Source organism: Lissotriton helveticus, chromosome 1_2 (assembly GCF_964261635.1).
Source record: "Lissotriton helveticus chromosome 1_2, aLisHel1.1, whole genome shotgun sequence".
Lineage (NCBI taxonomy): Eukaryota > Metazoa > Chordata > Amphibia > Caudata > Salamandridae > Lissotriton > Lissotriton helveticus.
In genome coordinates this window covers 143,620,240-143,641,009 of record NC_136058.1, presented here as the reverse complement: position 1 = coordinate 143,641,009, position 20,770 = coordinate 143,620,240, and the positions used below count along the sequence as shown (strand labels likewise).

The 20,770-nt window shown below is 48.8% G+C and overlaps 1 protein-coding gene across 4 annotated transcripts in view; it reads right to left on the bottom strand.

Annotated features, from left to right (window-relative positions):
- USP24 (ubiquitin specific peptidase 24) overlaps nucleotides 1-20,770 on the bottom strand; it is a 2,099,319-nt gene that overhangs the window by 1,412,588 nt on the left and 665,961 nt on the right. For all 4 annotated transcript variants that reach the window (XM_078670143.1, XM_078670156.1, XM_078670149.1 and 1 more), the window contains exon 31: nucleotides 18,723-18,820. In XM_078670143.1, the coding sequence (XP_078526269.1) occupies nucleotides 18,723-18,820 (98 nt within the window). The remainder of the gene's footprint in view (nucleotides 1-18,722; nucleotides 18,821-20,770) is intronic.

Sequence of the window (20,770 nt, the reverse complement as noted above, 5' to 3'; positions counted from 1 at the left end):
TAAATAAACCTCCAATGTAGGAAATTGGAGCTTAAGGACCTCGGCTGCACCTTCGAACCACTGTAAAGGTGGCACTTTCCTAACTAACAGGTACAGGCGAAGAGACCAGTGCAGTGTATTGAGAAGTATCCATCTAGCCCACTAGCATTTTGTAGCTCATACCAGTTGTCCTCCGTGTATGGTTGAGCAAACTCATCTCCTTCAGATAGCGATCATTGTTGAAGTCACTGCCAAAATGATTATGACTAATCTGGGCCATTCCTTGAGTTAAGGGCAAAGTGTCAATCAATCGGGGGCTTGTACACCGAGGCTACTCACCTGTGAGAGTCAAGATTCTTGGTGGGTTAGGGGGGAGACTGCTGGTCCTTCTGGGAGTAGGATCATTCGAAGAGCCAGGTCTTGATGTCCTTCTTGAATTGGGTCAGCGACGTGGATTGGTGGAGGGGCAGGGTGTTCCAAGTCTTGGCAGCGAGGTAGGAGAAGGACCTTCCTCAGGTTCTGTTCTAGTGGATCCGGGGGACGGAGGCTAGGGTGAGATGGGTGGAATAAAGTTGTCTGGTGGGTATGTGGATTGCGAGGCTGTGGTTCAGATATGTTGGTCCTTCATCATGAATGAATAAATAAGGTATGTAAAGAGCGCAGGAATTCACCCCTACAGGGGTATCTCTGCGCTAAATCATGGAGAGCTTTGTAGGCATGTGTGAGGCGCTTGAAAGTGATTCTCTATGTGTTTGTGTCAAATAGGTTGCAGGAAAGCTGCAGTCCAGAGATATCGGTAAGGGCAGTCTGAGCTGGCACTGTAGGTTACGCCTTTTCCTTCGGCATAGAGATAGGCGTCAATGCTCCGGGCCCAGGGTTGGTATTGTTGCCAAAGTCAACATCAGCATCAATGCCAATGTGGAACCCCAACACTATCCCAGAGGTTCCAAGGGAGAACCAGCCTGTGGAGTCCCAGTTGGAGAGACTTATGGTTCCCTGAGTCTGAAAGCACATCAGAAGCAGCTGGTAGCATGCCAAGGAGGCGCAGAGTGGCTTTACAGAATTCCTGAATTTGCTGCAGTCTCACTGAAGGTCCTGGAAATTTGGGCTATTCCGGTAGGAGATTCTGAATCAGCTCCGAAGGAGATCAAGTTTAGGAGCGAGATCGAGAGGCATGTTTACACCCTTGTGCATTCTCAGGAGTTTGAAACTAGCGGGAGGGGCCGAGTCACACTTGTATACCTAGTGTTTTTTTTTTCACTTACCCGATGACTTTGATCATGATGAAGATCTGCCAAGGGGGACGACATTGAGAGCAGGATTGGGACCTTCCTTTGACTTCGACCGAGCATGGTGTGAAGTCTTCTGGGGGTTTGGCGATATACACCTTTACGTCAGTCTGGATGGCATTCCGATTCATCAAGGCAGTCACTACAGGCCTTGGAGTAGTGGGCCAACACCAAGCACTGAAAATAAATCAGGTGGGGATCTGTTGCACACATTTGCTTGCAACAGTACCTACAAGGTTTAAAATGTGTGGTTTCAGGCAATGAAATTTCCAAGATTTTGCCCCGTGAGAGATAAGCGGGTATCTCCAGATCCACATCTGGTGGCATTTAAAGAAAGAAACTAACATCAGAATGCATGGGTGGCGTTTATATGTAGTTCGTCAAGTCACTTCCAGAGTGGAATGACGCTAGCGCACAGCCACGTACCGGTGTGCAGGGGTACAGCTTGAAAGTTTCCTGATCTAGTCTGATGCCTGGGAAAGTATTCAAAAGGTGAAGAACCTGCTTATAGATGTATCTATCAGAACTAAAGGCAACAAATGTGTAATTAGAAATATCCAGGAGAAAGCACGGAACTCCCTTGTCAATATGTGACCAGATAAAGCTGTTTTAGCAGAAAAGAGTCTGCTCAAAACTTTCATGAACAGTAAGCACAGATTGGTAGAAGTATGGATCTGACAACCTTGACCTGAGCACAACACAGAGTGCCTGAAATCTGCAGGTGAGAATAGAGGAGGTGGCAATTCGATTTGGTTAGATTGGGCTGAGACCATTAGACAAACTATGTCTAAAGAGTGAGTGTACGGTACAGATTTTGATCAGTGGATAATTGAGAAAGGAGGGTCAATTTGGAGTGAAATATGACAAGATTACCTGGGTGTTAAATGCCTAGATATAAGCATACTGTACAACTTCTCTTGCAGTCCCCTAATTTTAGTCCTTTGAAACATAGTTTACTTGTAAATTATAATGTATGTGTCAGGGTATAGGTCCTGCCAACGTTTCCCTGTGCCAATATTGCTTGTGCAGCCAATTTAACAGGTGTGAGTTTGATTTGCTAGGGTGTATTGGCCCATAAGGGTGCTCATTTTCAGAGTGAAAAGTTGTAGAGCAGTAGAGTATGTTACTAACCCTGAAAGAATCTATTCGTAGTGTGTAGTGCTGCAGATTCTTATGCTATGCTATGCTATGCTGCTTATGCCAGTCCTGAGGCGGAAGCCGGGAGCTGGCGGTACTCGCATACTTTGCTCTAAGCACTTTTAAAATTGTATTTCCATTGTGTGGTGTCACGTACTGTGTTTTTAAACACGGCTGGCATCTCGTCTGATACTCTGTCTTGTAGCGCACAGCTGATTACAAACTGTCGCGCTTTCTCCTCTCTCACAAAGCGGCCGCCATCAGAGCAGGCGTGCGCGCTGACCACGCCCCCGTTGAGGCCACACCCCCTTTTTTTCTCGGGATAAATGTGCACGTACAGGAAGCGCAGCGGGAGCGCCGTTTGCGCGCCGAAGGCGCGCCTAAGGCAAGCCCGTCTGCGCCCGTCATCGCCAAGACATCGCCTCTCGCCAGACCCCCTGCACAAAATCCCCAGCTTAGAGTCTGCTATGACAGAGAACATCTTTTCGCACTAAATACCAGCACAAGATGCGACAAGCTTGGAGGATGTCTCGGACAAACAGCACTTCACTGTGAGTCCTGTAAATTTACTACACCTAAGCCTAGCTAGCTGTATAGCGACGACACCTAAGCTTTCTCCCCTTCGGGTTCTCCAACTGAATGTCAGATCTCTCGCAAAGCATCATGCGGAAGTCCACACTCTTATAACGGACGAAAACCCTGACATTCTGTTCTTATGCGAAACCTGGCTTCATGACGACCAGACTAGCATTTTGAACCGTACGCTGCCCAATGGTTTCTCCGTAAAACTGGTTAACAGATATTCCAGGGGCGGGGGAATAGCCGTTATATATCGAACTACGTATAACTGCTCCTTCACGAAAGAGGATATCTGGGGTTGCGAATGTGCACGATTCAAGATCTCCATTTGCCCTCAATTCACCCTCTCTGGGCTTTACATCTACCGGCCACCAGGTCCTTCTGTCAGATTCATTGATGAACTCCTAGAAATATCCCACACTTTGGTAGTCTCTTCTCCCAATTTCACCATATTGGGTGATCTTAATCGCCACTTAGACTCCGTCACTGAACCCACCATTAAAAACCTGTTGACCGACCTTACGGCAGTGCAGCTAAACTCCCTGGTCCACTCCCCCACTCACACTGCCGGGCAAATATTAGATCCTATTTTTACCAACATTTTGGAAGCTAGTGCTGAGTCCCCCGAACCCATGGGTTGGACCAACCACTTCCTCGTCAAACTTATCATTACGGCAAAAAAAGCGCCCGCTAAAGTTGCGGCTAACCCCTGCCACAAACGGCCATGGCACAAATTCTCTTCAGAAGACCTAATTAAAAACCTAGGAGAATTCCATCCCCCCGACGAGAACAGAGATATTAATACAGCTTATGCTGCTTTTAATGACTGGATCGTGACAGGGCTTGATGCCTTAATTCCGGCTAAATGGACAAAAACTCGCAGCTCCCCCACCAACCCATGGTACAATGAAACGCTCAAAACCTTACGGAAGGATTGCAAGAAAGCTGAACGCGAATGGAGGAAAAACTACTTAGACAACGACAAAGCCCTTTACCTATCAAAACTACGCACGTATCACAAGGCAATACGCACCACCCGAGCTTCCTTTTACGCAAAGGAAATTAAACTAAGCACCAACCCCACCAAAACGATGTTTAAATTAGTTCAAAGCCTCCAAAAGGTCTCCAACACGGCCTCTGGCATTACCTCCTCGAAACAGTGCGAAGACCTTGCCACCTTTTTCATTGAGAAAGTGAGGAAAATGTATACTTCCTTTCCCCAAGATGAGCCTGTGCCCACCAACATCTCCAACTTTGCGGTGGACACGTCGAAATTGTCAAGAATACCTGACATATCCCTCGACGACCTTGCAAAACTGTGCAGACAGGTTAAGTCTGGTTCCCCCACAGACCCCATGAGACCAACTAAATTCTTGGACTCACTGGAATTCTTCCTTCCCTCGCTTTCCAGCCTACTCAATCTCTCCTTTTCCTCAGCTGTGGTTCCCACCTGCTGGAAATCTGCATGGGTTTCTCCCATTATTAAAAAACCCACATTAGATCCCACAAAACCAGAAAACTACAGACCCATCTCGCTGCTCCCCTGGACGTCCAAACTGGCTGAAGCCCATGTTAACAAAGTGCTATCCCATCATATGCTGCAAAACCACGTCCTGGACCCTTCCCAAAACGGCTTCAGGCCAGGACACAGCACCGAGTCGGCCCTGTTGACCACCACAGAACACCTTCGGGGCGTCCTGGACGCTGGTCAAAGTGCCGCGCTGATCCTGTTGGATCTCAGCGCGGCCTTTGATACGGTCTCACACAACATCCTGTTGAATCGACTTGAGGCCATAGGGATCAACGAACTTGCCCTTGAGTGGTTCCGGTCCTTTCAAGTTTCAGCCCCACCCTACATCTCCCAACCCCATCCCATCGAACAGGGAGTTCCCCAGGGATCGGCGCTTAGCCCATCCCTTTTCAATCTGTACGTCCAGCCTCTTGCAGCAGTGGCAAAAGAGTGGGACCTTACGCTTGTGTCGTATGCCGACGACACACAGCTGGTCATCACACTCTCTGAAGGCCCTTCTACCTCGGCCACTAATTTCAGGGATGGGCTAGCGGCAGTTGCACAGTGGATGACACGCAACTGCCTGCAGCTGAACGCCGGGAAAACTGAGGTGCTTCTCCTTGGCAAAAACCCTAGCTACTGGAGCGATCATTGGTGGCCCTCTTTGCTTGGTCCCACCCCCGTGCCAAAAAATGTTGTGAAGAACCTAGGTGTCTGGCTCGACTCCTCCCTCAACTTTCAGTCCCACACAAAGAAAGTGGCAGCTACGTGTGTGGGCCTAATGAGGAGTCTTAGCCCGATACTCGGTTTCTTCGACTCCAGAACCCGCCAACTTATCATCCAGTCCATGATTCTTGCCCGGCTGGACTATGCCAATGTGCTATTCTTGGGGGCAAATAAAGCAGAATTAGCACGGCTGCAGCGCATTCAGAACTCGGCTGCCAGAGCTGTGGTTGGCCTCCCACGCAGGTGCTCTGCCAGAGCTACCATCCGTAATCTGCACTGGCTGCCAATTGAATCCCGAATTCATTTCAAAACCATTACCACTGCATTCAAAATTCTTAACTCAGACTGCCCTGAACTCCTACGCCCGCTCCTTGTACCCTACACTCCTCAGCGTACCTTACGTTCACTGGGACAACACCTTGTGACGGTCCCCCGTTCCAGGCTTTGTAGAATGGGCGGACGTTCCTTCAAAGTCTTGGGGGCAAGACTTTGGAACTCCCTGCCTCCACATATCCGCACTCTAACCAACTTGACTGCCTTTCGAAAAGAACTAAAAACTCATCTCTTTTCCCTTATCTAGTCTTCTGTTGGCTATCCCCTCCTCCCCTCAGGTACTGGTTAGGTCAGCGCCGGGACGCTCCGTTGCTGGGGCAGCTGTTTGCGCTTTAACAATTGGATAACATAACATAACATAACATACATACTTCTGCCATCTAGTGTTGGGCTCGGACTATTTAAGTTGTTTTTCCTCAAGGACGTTTTATGATGGGTGTTGTGCATCGTTTCTCCTCCCTCTCGAGGTATTGCACGTGTACAATGGCACCTTTGTTAGGTACTGCTTTTTTCCCCTGCCCTATAAGGAGCGAGGACCAAGTCTACTAAGTTATCTTTTGACGTTGCACATGCTGTATTTGTGTGTATTCTTCTCAACACATATTACCTGCCAGGTAGAGAGAGGGGAGGGTGCATGTGAATCTGCAGCACTACACACTATGAATAGATGCATACAGGGTAAGTAACATACTCCATTCGTATCATGTGTTGGCTAGAAATACACATGTTATGCACAGACTGTAAATCAGTACCCCTCTCATGGTGGCATGAGACGGTGCATTTGTTTGAAATAATGTTTGAAGGACTGTTAGTCCAACGAGAGCTTGTTGTCTTGCTTGAACATCCACACAATAATGTTTAGTAAATGTATGTCGGTTTATCTATGTAGCTGCTTTGCACAAGTCACTAAGAGGGATATTTCCCAAGAAAGCCATTGCTTTTTTTCCTTGTTGAATGAGCCCTTGGCATAGTTGTTAATGTTCGTTTTGCTTTAGCATAACAAGTTTGGATACATTTGACAGTCCATCTTGAGATTCCTGCATTTGAAATAGCCTTTTCTTTATGAGAATTTGAAAAACAGACAAAAAGTTGTTGCGCTTACTTGAAGGGTTTTGTATGTTCCAAGTAGTACAGAAGTGCCTGTTTAACATCAAGTGTTTGTAAGGCATGCCCTGACGTTTTTGGAAAGAAAACCTGTAGCTCTACAGTCTGATTTAAATGGAAAGATGGTATAACCTTAGATAAGAACTTTGGGTGGGTGCGTAAAGGCACTTTGTCTGGGAACACTTGAAAGTATGGCTCTTCCACAGTGAGCACATGTATTTCACTAACTCCACTAACTCTTCATAGAGATGTTAAGAAAAACCACCTTCCATGTTAAAAACTGTATTTTATAATTATGAAGTAGTTAAATTGGTGGCCTCATAAAGCGTGTTAGGACAATGTTTGGGTCCACGCAGGTACTAGTTGTGACAGTTGCATGGAATGGCATTTCCTCCTCCTCCCCCATTTATGGATGTAATACATTGCAGTTATTTTGTCTGTTCGGAGAAGGACAGTTTTACCTGTAGAACAAGTTACTTACCTTTGGTAACGATGTATCTGTAAGAGACATATGTACTTATGGATTCCATACCTTAGATTTACCCCCAGGAGTCGGACTGCATCCGCATAAGTGTTTTGTAGCAGTACCCTTGCGAGTCGATCAGTGGCGTCTGTCAATTCCTTGTCCGTCGTCAGCGTTGTGGTCGCTGGTAAGACATTGCGGTGTCTACTTAGACGCCGCCCCTGCACAATGACATCAGTTCTGACACGACTTTCGATTCCAGAAGCTCAGAGCCATGAAAGACACTGGTACACATAACTACGGCCGTGTAAGGGAGTCCCTATCCCTAAAAGTCAGTTTGCAGAATGTGGAGGATGCGTGGGGCGGTAAGGAATATATGACTATACATGTCTCTTACAGATATATATTTACCGAAGGTAAGTAACCCATTTTCTCTGAAAGACTGTAGTTATAGATTCCTTACCTTAGAATAAATACCCCAGCAATGCCACCCCGGTGGAGGGTCTGCAAACTAAGTTCACACCAGGAAGTCCTGGAGAACAGAACGGCAGAAGAAAGCCATCTCTCCAGACTTGGCTGTCCAGGCAGTAATGCTTTTGTAAACATGTGCAGGGATGCCCACCTGGCTGCCTGTCAACCAGTGGAACTCCACGTCCCAAAGCAGTAGCAGCTGCCGTCCCCCTGGGATCACAGTCCTACTATTCCTTTTCAGCCAAAGAATAGCAGATCTTAATGCCTTGGACAACCCATTGAGAGATAGTACGTTTGTGCACTGCCCGACCATTCTTGACGCCCTCATAACCCACGAAGAGTAGATAATCCACCCGGAAGTCTTTAGTGTGGTCAAGGTAGAAGGACAGCACACGTTTTGGGTCCAGATGGTGGAGTCTCTCCTCCTCCTTGGAGGGATGGGAGCGTGAAGAAGGTGGGCAATGTGATGGGCTCACCTTTATGGAAAGATGTAACCACTTTGGACAGAAAAGAGGGTCTAGAACGACGTACCACTTTGTCGGATGGACCGCAAGAAGAGGGAGGGTTTTAAGATAGAGCCTGAAGCTCACTCGCCCTGCAAGCAGAGGTGATGGCAAGCAGGAAAGCAGGATTTAGAGTACGAAGAGGGGCAGTAAAGGGACCCACAGCCTTTGCTGTGCACCATGCCACAAATTTGTTCAATCTACAGGTGTATACCGTTTTAGTGGAGGGATGCCTGGCTGCCAAGATGACATTACAGACTTCGGGAGGAAGGCCGAAAGCTGTAAACTGTCGCCACACAATCTCCACCCAAGGAGGTGGAGGCTGGACAGGTTCGGTGGAGGACCCTCCGTCCCCTGCTGCTGCGACAGAAGATCCTTCCGAAGAGGCGGTCTGATCAGAAGATCGATTGCCATGCTCAGGAGCTCGGGGTACCAGACTCTTTGTGCCCAGTCCGGAGCCAAAAGAATGACTTGAGCCCGGCCGCGCTTGATCTTCTTCAGAAACTCCAACGCACAGAACTGCTGACATTGTACGTTCTCTACGGTGGCAAATAGATCTAACCAAGGCTCTCCCTTCTGTTTAAAGAGACCTTGCACCACCGCCCAGTGAAGACGCCATTCGTGATCCATCCTGCACCGGCGGCTGAGTTTGTACACCCTGGCATTCAGGGAACCTGGCAGGTGTTGAACCCCCAGAGAAATGCTCTGATGTTCTAGGCTTGGCCATAGGCGAAGAGCCTCTAGACATAGGAGCCACGACCCCACCTCACCAAGTTTGTTGCAGTACCACATGGCGGTGGGGTTGTCCGTGAAAACCTGCACTACTCTTCCTTTGACAGAAGGAACGAATGCCTTCAGTGCAAGACGAATCGTCCGAAGCTCCAGGTTACTATGGAACCCGGACTCCGCCGGAGACCAGAGGCCTCTGATCTCCACTACTCCCATGTAGCCGCCCCATCCCTGGAGTGACGCATCCGTCACCGCTGTGAACTCTGGTTGGGGAAAGGGAGAGGAATCTGCTGCGGACCCAATCCTGGTTTGTGCACCACCATTGCAACTGACTTGCAGTCCCCTCCGAGATCTGGACGACATCAGAGGGATTTGCCTGATGCTGCACCCACTGGAACTTTAGGGGCCACTACAGAGCCTGCATATGCCATCTGGCATGATTCATCAGCAGGATGCAGGAGGCCATGAGGCCCAGCAGCCTCAGGGTCATTCTTACCGAAATCTGGGATAGAGGCTGAAACATCAATATCATAGCCCGAATATCCCGGACTCGCTGCTCGGGAGGATAGGCCCGAAACTGCGCTGTATCCAGTACTTCTCTGATGAAAAGGAGCTTCTGAGAGGGAATCAGGTGAGACTTTGGTACGTTGATAGAGAACCCCAGCGAATGCAGGAGGTCCGCCATAGTCTGGAGGTATGACAGCCTGGGGCGAGCCTGCCTTCAACAGCCAGTTGTCGACATAAGGGAGGGGGCGACTGGAAATCCTGATCTGCGCAGATGAGCTGCCACCACCGCCATCACCTTTGGTGGTAGAAATGAGGATCTCTGGTTGGCTAAGTCTTGCACCAAAGCCAGGGAGAGACCACCACTCTAGTCAGGGAAAGGGAATTGCATGCCACAAATAACCCCTGCTCACCCCCTTGGTAGCTTGGGAACGAGCAATCAGGCTTATCCAGGTGGCGATGTGTAAAGCATTTGCACATCACACACAGTAACATACTAGACACACCACAAAAGGAACTCCACACAAGGTTATATATAAAAATAGCCTTTGTATTATTATAAAACGCATTAGATGGTAATCACACAATATACACTGTGCCAACTGGCACGGGGCAATATTTACAGGGGAGTATTTACACATGACAGGGCCACGTGGGCCACTGTCAGAATCATCACTTGGTAGAAATAGTAAAAGTAACAATATATCATGAACTTAGAAGACAGCCAGTAATCACTGGCAGACACTATACTCAGTGTCAACCTGTAACATAAATCATATCATGCACAGTATCACATAAGGCGAGAAATCTATTCTGCGCCAACCCCATAAGCCTAAACATAGTAGACCATATTCTCCTAAACATAACTCGTATTAGGAAATAAACTTCCTAACAAACTGCAGTAGGGAATAAATCAAACCTAGACCACGGTAGAGAATCAAAATAAAAGACAGTAGGTGAAATTTCCTAATCATAAATTCACATCTATGAGCATAAATCAAGGTGCATAAAACATACTTTATAAATTACATTTCCTAGCGCCCTATAAATCTAACAGTCCCCTAGGCCAACTGGCCATCTTTAAGGGGCTCAAATGCCCTAGGTCCAAAGTCAGGGAGCGCTGCCAATATAGCAACAGTCAAGGGTGCGCACTTTTTGCAGGCCTTAACGTAGCAGCTGGCACTGGAGTGCTGCGCAGCTGTGTAGAAAAAGATGGGGGCGAAGGAGTGCGTCTCGCTCCTGAATTGAGCATGTCCCCTAAAATAAAGAAAGACCTAAACGGTGCAGCTGCCTACTACTTGCTGGGCTGCTGGAAAATAGAAAAAGGAAGCATGGTCCCTCACTGGCCCTCTAAGCAAATGTGCCCCCCCTTATTGGAGCCACTGGGCTCTTAAAATAAATAGCCAACCGTTGGAGCAACCAAGGCTCTGAAATGGTCATGTCCCATGGAGTACACTGGCTCCTGAAATAATTATGCGCCAAATAACAAAGAATAACTTGCCCCCAAAACGAGGAGCGCGCTGACGCTTTAAATAACTATGCCCACGAGAGTTGGAGCAAATGCGGGGGAAAATCATGGGCCCCTCTGGTACTTTAAACAACACTATGGCAATCGCGTGGGAGCGGCCCATAAGGACGGGTCTGCTCAGGATGCCCCATGCACCGGCAATGTGCCTCGACAGCACTGACAACACTGGCGAAACCCCTACTCACCGGGCTGCTCTCTCTGCAGGCGCAATCTCCTCTCTGGGGACTGTGGGCGGGACTCGACCTCCGGGGCTCCCCTCATTCATGGGGGCTCCCCATATTCATGGGAGCCCCGCCACACAACGCCTCGCTCCAGGATGAGTTGCATCTTCACCCGGTCCCCCTTCTCGGGACCGGGACTTGGAAATAGAGCCAGCGAGGCTCTGCGCGTCTTCTCCACGGCCGGGGGAAAGGGGAAGTGATTCACACTAGGCCCGCCCCCAGTCAGGCAAGGCCGCCTGGCTTCCGGGTCGGCTAGTGTAACACCGGTGGCTTGGCAGAAGTCGAGAAGGTGTCTCGGGCCGCGGCGGTGAAACACGGGGTGGACACCCGCTTTAAAGATAAAGTAAAAAAGCGGCCATAAGTGGGGTGGGCACCCGTAATCAAAGAGTAACGCGGGGTGGGCACCCACTAGTAAAATATATAAAAAATACACGGGGTGGGCACCCGCAAGGAAGTCAGCCACAGCAGGAGAATCCCTATGTCGGGATCCCCTCGCAAATGATCGCAGCTCAGCGCTGCAAGGTGAGAACATAAGCTTTTTTCCCCAGAACAAACCAAGGCGCCTCTGTACAAAACAGGAAAAACGCTCTGCAGGGGAATCTCAGCAAAGCACTCCCAGGGTGTAGCAAGGCTGAAGGTCTCTGTAAAGTCCTGAAACAAGAAAATAGAGGCAAAGGTTCCAGGGCATAGCTGGGCCCAGGGAGGCAGCCCTCCTGGTAGGTCCTCGTGGGCCCCAGCAGCAGCACGTCCCGCAGCAATCAGGATCCAAAGCAGAACATTTTTCATGGGGTCACAGCCCCTTCTTTTAAACACCATTTTCCTTTGTCTCAAAAGTGCAGGCAATGGGAGAACCAGATACAACTCATTCAGGGGAGCTGTTGAGCACTTTGTTTTGCTCAGCTCCTCTCTCTCTTTCACAAGACAGGCCAGAGACATCAGACGCACCACAGGAGGTGGAGCCAGCATTGTGGAGGGAGGGCACAGCCCTATTCAAGTCCCAGGTGCAACTACTCCCTCCCATCTACATGCACATCTCCCTATTCACCACTGGGCAGACTCATCCTAGCTCCTGGAGCCAGACACACCATCCAGCACCTGTCACTCACAAGCCAGACAGGCAATTCACATCTCACAGCACACAGAAATGCCAACTTGTTAAAGTGGCATTTCTGAAATAACCACAATAAATCTATGCACACTATTGCGCAGCATTTATTCACACGAGTTCGCACATACTAAACTTGACCCTGCACTCCCCTCATATCAGGAATTACCATGGGCACACATATATCCCATACATGGGAAGGCAGGCCACTCTCACCACACGCACACAGAGTGCGCACACACTTTACACTGGGCCACAGTGCTAAAGTGCGCAGATGCCTAAAATCACTACCACCATGTCACAGGCTACAGGCAAAAAGTTTAGGGGTGAACCTGCCAAAAAGGCCCAAGTCCAACATTCCTGAACCCCCGGGGGGCGGCGAGGCCAAAGAGGAGCACAGTAAACTGAAAATGCTCGTGGCCTACCGTGAACTGTAGGTAACGCCAGTGGGCTGACAAGACGGGGATGTGAAAATAAGCGCCCTGCAAGTCCAATGCTACCATCCAGTCTCCAGGGGCAAGGGCGGACCAGACCTGAGCCAAAGTTAATATTTAGAACTTCTCCTTCTGGAGGAAGCAGTTGACGTCTCTGAAGTCTAAAATAGGATGCAGGCACTTGTCCTTCTTGGGTACCAGGAAGTAGTGGGAGTAACAACCACGACCTGCAACTGGCACAGGGACTCGTTTGTTAGCTCCCTTGGTCAAGAGAGCCGCAACTTCCTGGCGGAGAAGCGCCAAGTGATCCTTTGGCATGCGATGGGGTGCTGGTGGAATGGAGGGAGAGGTAGTATCGAAGGGGAGGGTGTAGCCCCTTTGGACTATCTGCAATACCCACTTGTCCGACGTGATGTGCCAGTGGGGGAGGTGATGGCGGAAACTGCCGCCCACTGCTAACTAGTGGGACTGAAAGGTCAGACTAGGAAGGTTTGGCATCTGCTGCAGGAGGGTATGGGTGGACTGGCCTGCTCGCTACGTCCTACGTCCCCGGCCATGCATCGGCTGGGTAGCTTGTGTGGTCCTGTGGCTTTGGGTGGAACTTGGTGGGCATCCCTTCCGTAGCCGCGAAAGGCAGACTGCATGGGGCGAAAAGTTGCTGCGAGCCCCAAGGACCTGGCTGTAGCCCGAGAGTCCTTTAAGCACTCGTGCGCGTTGTCCGCCTTGTCACTAAATAGGCGACGGCCATCAGAAGGCACTTCTAAAAGTGTGGATTGGACATCCCCAGAGAAGCCAGACGTCCTCAGCAAGGCATAGTGGATTGGACATTCTCAGAGAAGCCAGATGTCCTCAGTCAGGCATAGCGCCGAAGGGCTACCGACAGGGAAACCATTCTACCTAGCAAGTCGGCGGTATCCAGCCGACACCGGATAGTAAACTTAGCTGCATCTCAACCCTCAGCAACAGCGTGGGTGAGCACAGCCCGGGGTTCATCCGGGCACTGTGGCCGCACTTGTGCGACCATATCCCACACTGCATCTGTATAACGGCCCAAGAGACATGTGGTGTTCACTGACAGCAGCCCTAAGCTGGAGGCAGAAAACATCATCTTCCCAAGATGGTACAGCTTCTTGGATTGTCTACATGGGGGAGCAGTAGTGAATGCGCCTCTTGAGGATGAGGCTTCACTCACCAACCTCTATGGGGTGGGGTGTTGGGAGACGGACAGTGGGTTGAATGGGCGGTGCAGTCAGGCAATCATCCTGTCGACAGGAGCCCCTGTGCTGGGATTGGACCAAGTGCCCAAAAGGATGTCAGTGAGGGCCTCATTAAAAGGCAGCCGGGGCTTCGAAGAGGCTGCTTCTGGCTGAAGCACCTCCATCAGGATGTTGGTCCTGACTTTCACCGTAGGAAGGTCGATGCGACGGACAGGGAGAAGGCGATGATCGACAATGCTTCTTCACCAACTTCTTGTGCTTCGACTTACCCGAGAAGTGTAAAAGACTTCGAGGACGAATGGTGTTGACTTCGCGACCGGTCCCACGACCTTCGTCTCGACTGAATCCTTTAACGGTGCAGAGCAGCCTGTCGGGGCTCCAAAAGCTTTCGGGACCACTCCCGTCACAACTTCGGGTACAGGGCACAGCAGTCAGAGCACGACTTTGCGTTGTGGTCGTGCTCCAAGCACCAGAGGCACACGAGGGGCGGATTGGTGACCGACATCAGCTTGCGACAGGAGTCACAGGGCTTGAAACCGGGCTGACGGTTGGACATCCCTCGTGCACCAGGAGTCGAAGACTTAAAGATGTCGACAAAAGCCGAAAAAAGTTTAGTCAAAAAATTACTAAGGGCAAGCTCTCTCCGGATCTCCGCTGGCTGGCGCGGAAAATGAAAAAACGGACATCAGGGCAGGGACAAGGGCAGCGTCTAAGACACCACGACGTCATCCCGGCGACCACAATGCAGTCAGACGCGGAGTTGACCGACGCCACCTACCAACGCACAGGAGTCCTGCTACAAAAAAAAAATCTCTGAATCCAGTCTGATGCCTCGGGGTAATTCTAAGGTAAGGAATCTATAACGTCGGTTTTAGATATATTTGTTAGGAAGGCTTTGAGAGCCATGTAGATGGCTAGAAGCGCCAGCATATTGATGTGTATTGGCTGTTGTGAGTTCAAGTGTCCCTGAACCACATTGTCCTTCATATGAGCACCCAACCCCATGAGTGATGCATAAACTGTGATTGTTATCTGGGGGTTTGGGTTCTTGAAGGCTCTGTTGAGATGTTCTACCATTGTAGTGTCTGATGGAGCTTGGGTGAAACCAACAATAGATCTTCTGTGTTCTCACCACTTCTGACCATTGCAATGCTAAACACTGTTGGGGAGGTCTCTTGTGTAGTTTTGCATGTGGCACTATTGCTATGCATGATGCCATCATTCCCAATTGGAGCATCACTGTTTTGACTGGTAGGTGAGGATGTGGCTGAAAAAGACCAGATTGGTTCTGGAGATTGAGAACGCTTTGTGGATTGGGGTAAGCTTTTCCTGATACTAAGAATTGCTCCTAGGTATGTTTGTACCTGGAGTGGTTGGAGGTGTAATTTTGTGGCAATTGGTGAAGTAGGTCTTCTGTTTTTTGAATGTCCTTTAAGCATTTGTTTTTGGTGGGACTCTTGATCAGTCAATCGTCGAGATATGGGAAGACATGTATGTTTGTTGCTACTACGGCAAAGCATTTTGTGAACACCCTTGGGCTGTCATCACCCCGAAAGGTAGCACTTTGAATTGATAATGACGTCAACTTACCACAACCCTTAGGTATTTTCGGTGTGCTGGGTGGATTGGAATGTGTAAGTAAGCATTCTTCAGTTCTAATGCAGTCATGAAGTCGCCTTTCTTTAGTAGTGGTATTACATTTTGCAATGTGACCATATGGAAGTGTTTGGATAGTATGTAGCGGTTAAAAGGTTGCAGGTCCAAAATGGGCCATAGTGATCCATCTTTTTTTGGTAGGAGGAAATAAAGAGAGTAGACTCCTTTCTTTCAATATTTGAGTGGGGCTGATTCTAGTGCCCCTTTTTGTAGTAACGCCTTTACTTCTCTTAGCAGATGTATATGTTGTGGATTTAATGTCTGACGTTTTAGCGGGTTATTTGGTGGTTGTTGAGTAATTCTAGGCAATATTTGTAGTGCTCGTTGATCTGATGTGATGTGATGTTTGGCTACAACTGATGGAATTGTTGTAGCTTTAACCTCAACAAATTTTGTGGTCCGGGGTGGGAGGGGGGCAAGTCATTTAGCTGGTGGTGTAGAGGTGCCCATGCTAGGTGTACCTCTACCTCGACCCTTTATTTTCTATTCTCCACAATAGTATCCGCTTCCTTGCTGGTGGTATTGGTGTTGCTGGCGCTGATAGGTGGTGTTTATTGGGGTAGAGGCTTTTGCTGCCCCTGGTAATCCTGAAGGGACGGTTGCTTTTGAGGTGCTGTTTGTTAAGCACCCATGGGTTTGGCTGTATCAGTGTCTTTTTTTCTCTCCTCCAATTGTGTCTACAGCTGGCCTAAAGAGGTTTTCCCCATCGATTGAGACACTGAGAATATGCTGCTGTACCTCCGGTTTGAACCCAGATATGCGTAGTCACGCATGTCTAGGGAGTAGGATTGATGTATTGAAGCCCCTTGCAGCAGTGCAAGCTTCATATAATGCACATTTGATTGTTGCATTTGATAACGGTCTCATCTCATTTAACCAGTTCTTCTCCTCGTTTTTGGTATTCTTTCAGGAGATGTTGTATTAGATCTAGCATCTCATCCCAAATTGCCCTTCTGTATTTGGAGAATAGGCCAACTGAATTAGGGATCTTCCAGTGGTTTGCGTGACCTGCTGCTACTCTTTTACCTGCTGCATCAATTCTTTTGCCTTGTTGGTCTGAAGGAGGCACCTCTCCAGCACCTCTTTTCCTGGCTGTTGTGACAACTAAGGAATCTGTGGGGTATCCTCGTATGTTAATAGAGTCAGTTGGAGATGGCCTGAATTTCTTTTCTATGCAATGAGTTCGGACCCTGGATTTGGCTGGGTCCTTGAAGATGTCTTTGGATATGTTAAGAATGGAGCCAATCATTGGGTGGTATTGAATTTTGTGATCTGTGCGCTAAAGTCTTTCCACTAGGAAGTCAGTTAGCTCCTCTGTAGGGTGCATAGGAAGCTTGTCGTACTCTACCGTTCCTTGAATGAAATTGTGGTATGAGAAGGTGTCACCTGGAAGGGAAGCTTTCGTAGATATTGGCAGCTCCATATCTGGGTCAGGCAGGACCACATCATAGGTCAGGGGTATGTTGGGTATCCTGTGGTCATTGAGAGTCTGTGTCCTGCATCTCCCCATCTTCCTCCTCTTGAGCAGAGGGTACTTGGTGCTTGTGGTGTCTCTGGAGGGCTGAAAGACATTGGACTTGGGGCCCTGTGTTACTGTGACACTTTTTTTGGTGGAGGCTTTGGCAAGGGTTGATCCTGAACATACCTCATGGCATTTTCTATAAGGTTTTACTGCATAAATTGTTGCAGCCCCTCAAAGCCAATGCCTCGTCAATTACACTCTGGGTATGAGTCTTTTGTTTCTTTGGAGCAAGTGGTGCGTCCTCAGAAACTTTGTGTAGCTTGAAAACCATGACATTGACTTATGATTCGGTAACAGTGAAGAGCTGGAACCGTCCCGTGGCCTATTAGTTTGATTGGGATCGAGAAAATTCTTGTCCCTTCTCGGCTCCGAGGCGGGCTCATGGTGTCAGACTTAGGGGTTAGGGGTGTGGCACACCATGGCATGGCAGGGGTGGTGGAGGTGAGTGTAAGATTTTCTTTACATGGGGGTCGACTGCATTTGCGGTATGTGGCATTGTCTTGGTCCCCGGCACAGAATCCGAGATGAACCTTGGTAATGTGGTTCCCTCTTTGTGCACCAGAGAGTTATCTTCCCCAGAAGATAAATCGGAAGCGACATAGTGAGGGCTGGCGATGACCCACGCCACCTCCTACTGGAGCACCTGCTTCACTTTCCACATTGCTGTCTTGCAAGAATTCACCTCGCGCCAGATCCATCTTGTGTGCCAGGCATCGATCCCTACGGGTCCGAAGAGTCTTCTAGGTTTTTAATAATGCGCATGCCGCGCACTTGTCCACTTTATGCTCCTGAGAGAAGCATAAATTACACACCTGGAATGTATTGAAGTGTGAGTACTTGGCCCCGCACCGAGGGCACAGTCACTTGGAGACTGTCATTCTTGACAAGGGTGCTTGTGTATTGGGTAGCGGGTAATGTGCGTCACTGGCTCCTAGAATCCGTGAGTGTCTACTGGATCTCCGGTCGCGCGCTTTGTTGACTGTAGGACGCATGGGCATCGAGTGCTGAAGCGCTCCGGTGCAGTCCACCCAAGACCAATGGCGGACAGAAACGTTCTAACAAAGGAGCCGTTTTACATGCGCGATACCTCGAGGGGGAGGAGAAAACACCGATCATAAAACTTCCTCAAGGAAAAGCAACTTGCAGAGTCCGGGCCCAAGACTAGAAGGCAGGAGTATGCATAGCATGTTTATCTGCAGCCAACTCATGCTATGAATAGAGTTCTTCTCTTTGCTTTCTCATCTATTGGAATCCTGACACAGTCTGGCTAGTCCTGCCTTGCCCAGACACTGTCCACCTGAAACCTCTAGCCTATTTAATGTGTATGTCTGTTTGTGTGTGAGAGGGACACGTGACATTACGTATGTGCAAATGTTTGGGAGAGAGAAATCCTTTGAGGGCTCTGAAGAAACAATCAAGATGACATGTTGGGAGAGAGAAATCCTTTGAGGGCTCTGAAGAAACAATCAAGATGACATGTTAGGCATAATAGAAAAACCCCAAATAAATGTCCAAAAAATCTTCAAGAGCAAAGTTATCTAGGACTCTTTCCCAAACATCAGTCAAGGAAACAGAAAAAGAGGCATGATTGGTCAAAATATAATACAGCTGATAAGGATGTGCGATCATGACATAATAACTTAAAACAAGTTGATGAAAATACCACCAGTCAACAACTTTTAATAACACACAACCACAGAAAAGATTCAAACCTCAAGCCTCCAGCTTTCAAAAAGTTTTCACAGAAAGATTTGGCACAGTTTCTTGCCATTTCATCATCAGCAGTCGGCATCAGTTTAGAACTAAGAACCTGCAAATAATAACAAAACAAAGTCTGTGGAACTCTTAACTAGGGAGCTAAATAAAAACATGCCAATCAGCAATAATAGTTCCAACATTCAAAATTCATGGCACAACTCAAAAAGTCATTTTTTTTCTTTTCTGAATCCTCAGACTACAAAACAAGTTTATGATTTACAATTTGGAGCACACTTGAAAAACATAACTGAAAGAATGATTGATTCAAAGGAAGCCGTTCTTGTGCATTTTGTAGGCTTCACGTGCAGCCAAAATGTCTGAATAATAGGTAATTAACTATGGTTATTTACGAATTTGGAGAAGCAACCCTCTTCACTGTTGTTACAGATTACCTTCCACCCCAAATTCATAAGCTTAGTATAAAGCAACAACTAAGTTATTATGAACAGATTAGGGCCATTTGGAAATTTTTAAATGATGCTGTGGGTGTTTTCCAATAGAAACAGGATATTGTATTTACAAAATTGTTTTTAATCCCATGTAGAAGGTATGTGCAGAAGCATTCATCATAAAAAACTGGTGCCCTCTCCCTGTCCAATGGCCCCATCGTTAAATTTCAATGCCAAGTTGCAGCTAATAATATGCAAACACCTTATAGATATTGCAGTACAATTTAGTCTGAATGTCTATCAAAATACATTTTGACCTTAGACTCCAATTAGTGAGCTAGATCAATGTCGTACCCCTCGATGCCCCTGCCCGGTTTTCCCTTCTGTTCCCCTCGCTGCCCCGTTCCTCTCTGCCCGTTCTGCCTTGTGTTCTCAGCTGCCCCTGTATTTCTGTATTCTGCCTCTGTGCCACTCGTTTTTCTGGTATTTCTGTGCCCTTTTTGCCTCTGTGCCACTCGTTTTTTCCTCGTTTTTGTGCCCCTTTTGCCTTCTGTTCCATTCGTTTTTTGCGCCCTTCTGCCTTCTGTTCCACTCGTTTTTTGCGCCCGTCTGCCTTCTGTGCCACTAGTTTTTCCCTCGTTTTTGTGCCTCTTTTGCCTTCTGTTCCACTCGTTTTTTGTGCCCTTCTGCCCTCTGTTCCACTCGTTTTTCTGTGCCCTTCTGCCCTCTGTTCCATCTTTTTTCTGTGCCCTTCTGCCCTCTGTTCCACTCGTTTTTCTGTGCCCTTCTGCCCTCTGTGCCACTCGTTTTTCCTTCGTTTTTTGTGCCCTTCTGCCCTTTGTTCCACTCGTTTTTGTGCCCTTCTGTCCTGTGCCACTCGTTTTTCCCTTGTTTCTGTGCCCCTTTTTCCTTCAGTTACCTTCGTTGTCCCTCACCGCCGTGTCCCTGCGGCCCCGCCCTCCTGACTGCCACTGCCCATTCATTGCCCGCGCCTCCGAGCTGCTTCTCCCTCCCACCTCCCAATATATGCCGGCCGCGCCGCCTGCACGCCGCTGGCACGCCTAAGGCAAGCCCGTCTGCGCCTGTCCGCGCCCAGTGCCAGAACCCCTGGCCCCCTCTCGCCACGACAACCGCCGCCACTACGACGCCAGCACTCTGCACGCTCTCAACTCCAGACGGAGCCACACCTGCTTCAAGGCCGCTCCGAAATGCACACACGGCCCCTTCACCTGCCGGAACTGCAGCTACACCAGCCTCAGAGCTGATGAACCACCCGCCAAGAAAGACCCCAACCACCTCCGATGCATACTACTGAACAACCGGTCCTCACGCAAGCATGCCGTCGAGCTCTGAGACCTGCTCGACACAACATCCCCGGACGTCGCCTTCCTGACAGAGACCTGGTTTAACGACTCTTCCGCACCAGACATCGCCATAGCCATCCCAGACGGCTACAAGATCACCAGTAGAGACCGCACCTTCGGAGGAGGAATCGCCATCGTCCACAAGAAAAGCATCAGGGTTTTGACTAGCACAGACACACGCTCAGCACCACCGAACACATGCATTTCCAGATCCACACAGACTAACTCCACCATCAGAGTCACCCTCAT